Source organism: Sugiyamaella lignohabitans, chromosome B (genome assembly GCF_001640025.1).
Source record: "Sugiyamaella lignohabitans strain CBS 10342 chromosome B, complete sequence".
NCBI lineage: Eukaryota > Fungi > Ascomycota > Dipodascomycetes > Dipodascales > Trichomonascaceae > Sugiyamaella > Sugiyamaella lignohabitans.
The window spans coordinates 1,890,917-1,896,459 of record NC_031674.1 but is presented as its reverse complement, the minus strand read 5'-3'; the positions used below and the strand labels follow the sequence as shown (position 1 = coordinate 1,896,459).

Here is a 5,543-nt window from a genome sequence, read left to right as displayed (position 1 = left end):
GACTCAATTGTCTAGGATTTCATAGATTTAGAGAAATAGAGCACTTGGGTTCTGCTGAGTAGCGTTTTGAGTATATTAGATCGCCATTCATTACCCATTGTCCCTTATCAGCTTGATTAGTTACTAGAGAAAGGCTTATCTTTCAATTACTAACTAAGCACTTACCTAACCAGAATCTTGACTGAAACAGACTGAATAGCTGATATTGATTCGGCAGACTGAACTGGATTGAACTAGAAACTGTTTGTTTTGAAACAGTAGAAAGCCGACCGTCAATTGATCTTGGAGTGAAGATAAGAGAGAAACATGTCGATTGATCTGAAGCCAGTAGATCTTAAACAGGGAAAGTGGTTAAACGAACCCAAGACCTGGACCATTGAGAATAATGAGCTGACTGTCACCACTGATAAAGCCCGTGATTTCTGGAGAGAGACTTTCTACGGGTTTGTGAGAGACAGCGGACATTTCTATGGATTCTCAACAGGCAACAACTTCACTGCCCAACTGCGAGTCAAGGGTCAGTTCCACGAACTTTATGACCAGGCCGGTCTGATGGTACGAATCGACGAGTCACACTGGATCAAAGTCGGAGTTGAGTTCACGGATGGCGAGAGATACTTCAGCAGCGTTCTGACCAACCCCACCTCGGACTGGAACGTGGCGCAGCCATTCGATAACTTAGAAGATTTCTACATCCGAGTAACCGTGTCCAAAGGCTCTATCCGTGTACAAAGCTCAAGCGACGCCAAACTGTGGCACCTCGCACGACTAGCACCATTCCCCCAAGCCGACAACTACCTCGTCGGACCCATGACCTGTACCCCCGAACGCGAGGGACTCACCTCCACCTTCTCCGAGTTCGAACTGGGTCCTGCCATGACCAAGGACCTGCACGACCGGACATGAGTGGTAGGGGGGCCATACTGCCTCCGGCGGCTGGGGCTCCGCCCCAGACCCTGGTTGCTCCTGCTTCGCAGGAGATGGCTGGGACCGTCGACGAAACGACTCGAGCGCAGCGAGAGGAGCAGCAGGGTCTGGGGCGGAGCCCCAGCTGCCGGAGGCAGGCCCGTCCTGTAGATGCCAAAACAGAAATATACGAAAGTTTACAGGAGAGAAGGGGTACATTGCCCGTTAGAGTTTACGGTTGGTTGGCTGGCTGGACAGGAGAGGGATGTGAGTCTCAGTTCTGTAGACATGTTTCAGCAGCAGGTTGAATGGCTTTAGAATGGCTAGAACCTGGCCATGTGAACTTTCCAGGGCCAGCCACTTTCAAGGACGTCAGCCAGGGTTTCAGGTCGTTCTCGGTCGTTGCCAAGTCAGTCGACGACAATCACTAAATCACTTGAATCTGGTGATGTATTCTTACAAGTGACCAGCCATTGCAGGGTTTCAGCCAGTGTCAAGATTCAGGTCGTTTCTTGGCAATCCAGTCGGCAATTGGCTATTTATCGCGGTTACAGGCTATGATCCCTGTCCAGTGACCAGCCATAGCTGGGGTTTCAGACAGGGTCATATATTTTATCTCGTTTCTTGGCCATTGGCAAGTCATTCATCACTGTCACTAGCTCATTAGAACCAAGTGATGTGAATTGCCAGGGACCTGCTACCGTAGGGGTTTCAGCCTGGATTATGTTTCAGCTTATTTCTTGGTCATTGGCAATCTAGTCAACTGTTTACCGCAGTTATTGGTTCTGGAACCTGGCAATGTGGATTTTCCAGGGACCAGTCGTCGTAACAAATTCAGTGACAATCAGGTTTCATGTCACTTGTCGGCTATTGGCAAGCCAGTCGGCCATTTACTACATTTGTTAGCTCTGTAAGCCCTGGCGATGACCATCTGCCAGAAAAAAAACAGGAGTTCATGTCGCTTCCGAGCCATTGCTGAACTTCTCAGTCGTCTATCACATTAGTTGGCCTGCTAGAACCTAGCGATGAACATATTCCAGAGGCCAGTTGTCGCATGTCGCTTTTCTGTCATTGGCAGGCTAGTTATCTCACGGAATAATGTCGCTTTAAACACTTCAGGGTTTCAGCCAAGATCATTTGTCACCCACTGGCAAGTCAGCCTGCGACTAGCCAAGCCATATATCAGGGTCATGGGTTCACTAGGATCTGGTTATGAACACTTGCCAGGGTCATCGAATGGGATTCAGGCATTGGCAAGTTGGTCAGTCATTTATCGCTTTCTCCGGCTCTCAACAACCTGGCGGTGAAACACTTGCCAGAGATGTTCACCGAGGGGGTTCCAGCTCGTTTATCAGTCACTGTCAAGCTGGTCAGCCATTTATTGAAGCTGCTGGCTGACTTGAACCGTCCCTGATGTTTTAGCTAAAGCAGGTTTCGGCGCCTTCTGATCCATTGGCAAGGCAATTTACCGCTTATTATCCTAGCTGGCTCATGTCATCTCTCGATCTCTGGCAAGCCAGCCAGCAACTAGACATTTATCACATCCACTAACTAGCTCACAAGAACCTGACGATGTTAACTTGCCATGGCCAACCGGAGTCAAAATTCGGATCATTTCTCAATCACTGCCAAGCTAGTCAGCGACGGCCATTCTTCGCTATCAGGACCTGACGATGAACACTTGCATTGACCTACCTGTGGCCAGCCATTGCAGTACAGCGGTTTCAATCCAGGCCAGGCTTTGGGTTGTTCTTGCCCAGTGCCCATTTGTAAGCTGGTCCAAATTGCAAAGAGACTGCCATATCAAATATAACATATGCTATAGTTCTGTTTCATTACTGAAACCGTAAGTTTGAATCTTACAGTTAAATATAAAGGAATATATCTATATATCACAATCATTAGATCACTAGAACCTTACAAGTGAGACTAGCAAGGAGTCTGTCAGCCGTTACAGGCTCATTTATCGAGTATTGGCAAGCAGTCATTGGCTCATTAGTCCAAGGCCTGTCAGCTTTTCCTCGACCATTACCAAGCCAGTCGGCGACTGGCAAACTCCCAACCGCCGCCTCTTGCTACCTCTGTAACCAAAACCAGTCGGTATCAACCAGATCCAGCAACTGTCACACTCTAACTCAATTAACCTCTCTGATACTACCCTTACTACAGCAGATAACGCTGGCGTCTCTGATGCCGTTCCCCCTTCTCCACACTCCCAGTCGGGCAGTTCCAGCTTTTCCGAAACTCTCGTCCTGCCGCCAACCATGCATTCTCAGCGAGATCTGGTCGACCCATGCTACACAAACCAAAAGCTAAAACAAACCTCAAACACAGGGGGGACGGGGGTGTGCCTCCGGCGGCTGGGGCTCCGCCCCAGACCCTGGTTGCTCCTGCTTCGCAGGAGAATCCCCGTAACCCATTGAACCCCACCCCGTCCCGACGAAACGACTCGAGCGAAGCGAGAGGAGCAACCAGGGTCTGGGGCGGAGCCCCAGCCGCCGGAGGCAGCACCACCCGCACCCCCTGAACGTAAACAAACAGATCGACACACCGGTACCAGGGCGACGGACCCTGGCCTGTCACCGGACCCTGGACCAGAAAAAAAATAAAGTTATGGACCAGAAATATTATCCTTCGTTGCATTGCACATTCCTGGCAAGTTCTAGATCTGGCTTGAATTCCTGTCTTCTGACAGATGACGACACACAACTGCATACGCACCACCTTACACGGGTCTGACATATACATCCAAAATACCCAGTGTATACCCCACCGGGGGTGGGGGGTTTTGCCTCCGGCGGCTGGGGCTCCGCCCCAGACCCTGGTTGCTCCTGCTTCGCAGGAGAGTCCCCGTAACACATTGACCCCACCCCGTCCCGACGAAACGACTCGAGCGAAGCGAGAGGAGCAGCCAGGGTCTGGGGCGGAGCAGCCAGGGTCTGGGGCGGAGCCCCAGCCGCCGGAGGCACACCCTCACCCCCGATCACCCAGAGTTGCTACCCCTCCCAGGCCAGTCCGGAGAAAACGTACCAGGTGATGGGAGGAGGGGGAGGGGCAGACAACGTGCGATGCTGATACGGGCTAGAGTGCTGTCGGTCCATCGCCCTGAAGACGCCTGGAGAAGGGCACCTGGGGCACCCTTTGAAACCTGTCTGAGTCGCAACAAAGGACCGCTGCTTTGTTCTCTGCCGCCGATACGACTGGCGCCGGTGAACCAGGCAGGTGGATTTTATGGGGGGCTAACTTTTTCTAGTCATGGTGCAGGCGTTCAATGCTGGTACTAGGTTGTATAGGGAGGCTAGTGAAGTCAATCCAGCGTCTCACCTGAAAATCGGCAGACGTACCTCACCTGTGCATCAAAGCGGTTAACGAGCCAAGCAGCTAAAGAGTAACGAACTAACGAGCTACAGAAAAACTAACATGCTACAGAACTAACGAACTACGGAGCTAAGCAGGTATATTACGACGTAGATAGGTCGAGAGACCCATGTGGGACGACAGCGAAGACAGGACGGCCTGATTAGCTAATAAGATCGTTTTAGCTACTGCTGTTTAGATCGCAGGCAGCATCAGCAGCAGCGGCAGTCTTGAGCTCTTTCAGATCGCTAGCTCTTTAGCTAACTACAGGCGGTCAGACAGGTTAGCATACAATTCGATGAACGACATCATCGACTGGACTCGACAGGTCACAGATGCGACACAGCGTGCTGATTATAGAAGAAATTGGACCGACGATTTATGACACGATACACCAGCAAATAGGAGCCCGTTCTGAGCGGCCGACCAATACGGTTGCAAGCTGACAAGCAAACGCTATTTTGTTGGGAGATAACGATTATATCCGGATGTGCAGGCACTCTTGTTTTGGAACATATTTGTCGGCGCCGGACTAGCTGTTTTAGCCGATGCGCATTGCATCTGCGATGCGTCAACCTCAGACATGAATGATTAACATTTTACTATCCTGATCTGACCGCTGCTCACAAAAGCAACTCCACGACCATCCTTGCAGCATGATACATCTGATGTGCACCGATTTACAGGAGGTCCTGCACCACCTTGGCGGCGGATAAGCCGTTCCTGGTCGGCAATAACACGAGCCGACCGGGGGGGCCGGCTCCGGGGAGAGGGGGGAAACGACCTGCCTCCGGCGGCTGGGGCTCCGCCCCAGACCCTGGTTGTGCTCGCTTCGCGAGCGGCGTGGGGGCTTGGTGTTAGGAGGGATCCCCACGCCCGACTCGAGCGCAAGCGAGAGGAGCCCCCAGCCGCCGGAGGCAGCACCCCGGTTGCTGGCGGCCGGCCGGGGATCCTGGGACGCGGCAGGGTCCACAGACGGACCGAACGGGCCTGGCAAATCTCGCTGCAAATAGACTAGCGGCCGGGCGAGGGATCAGGCACAGCGATCGCCAGATGGACGCATGGAAAGCTTCGATTAGGGCTGGCCTATGCACCGACCGGCGCCGCTAGGCCCAGAACGGCAATGCCATCTAAAGCCGTGGTGGACGGAGGGTGTGCCTCCGGCAGCTGGGGCTCCGCCCCAGACCCTGGTTGTGCTCCGCTTCGCGGAGCGGTTAGGGGGTCCGACGGTGGTGCGGGACCCCCACGCACCGACTCGAGTGCAGCGAGAGGAGCAGCGG

General features: G+C 52.9%; 1 protein-coding gene across 1 annotated transcript; it reads left to right on the top strand.

The window, feature by feature from the left end:
• Positions 1–306: 306 nt before the first annotated feature.
• Positions 307–906, top strand: REE1 (Ree1p; the record flags this gene model as incomplete). Its single annotated transcript, XM_018879556.1, has 1 exon — positions 307–906. One exon carries the CDS (start codon positions 307–309, stop codon positions 904–906), a length of 600 nt encoding a protein of 199 aa, XP_018737461.1.
• Positions 907–5,543: the final 4,637 nt, after the last annotated feature.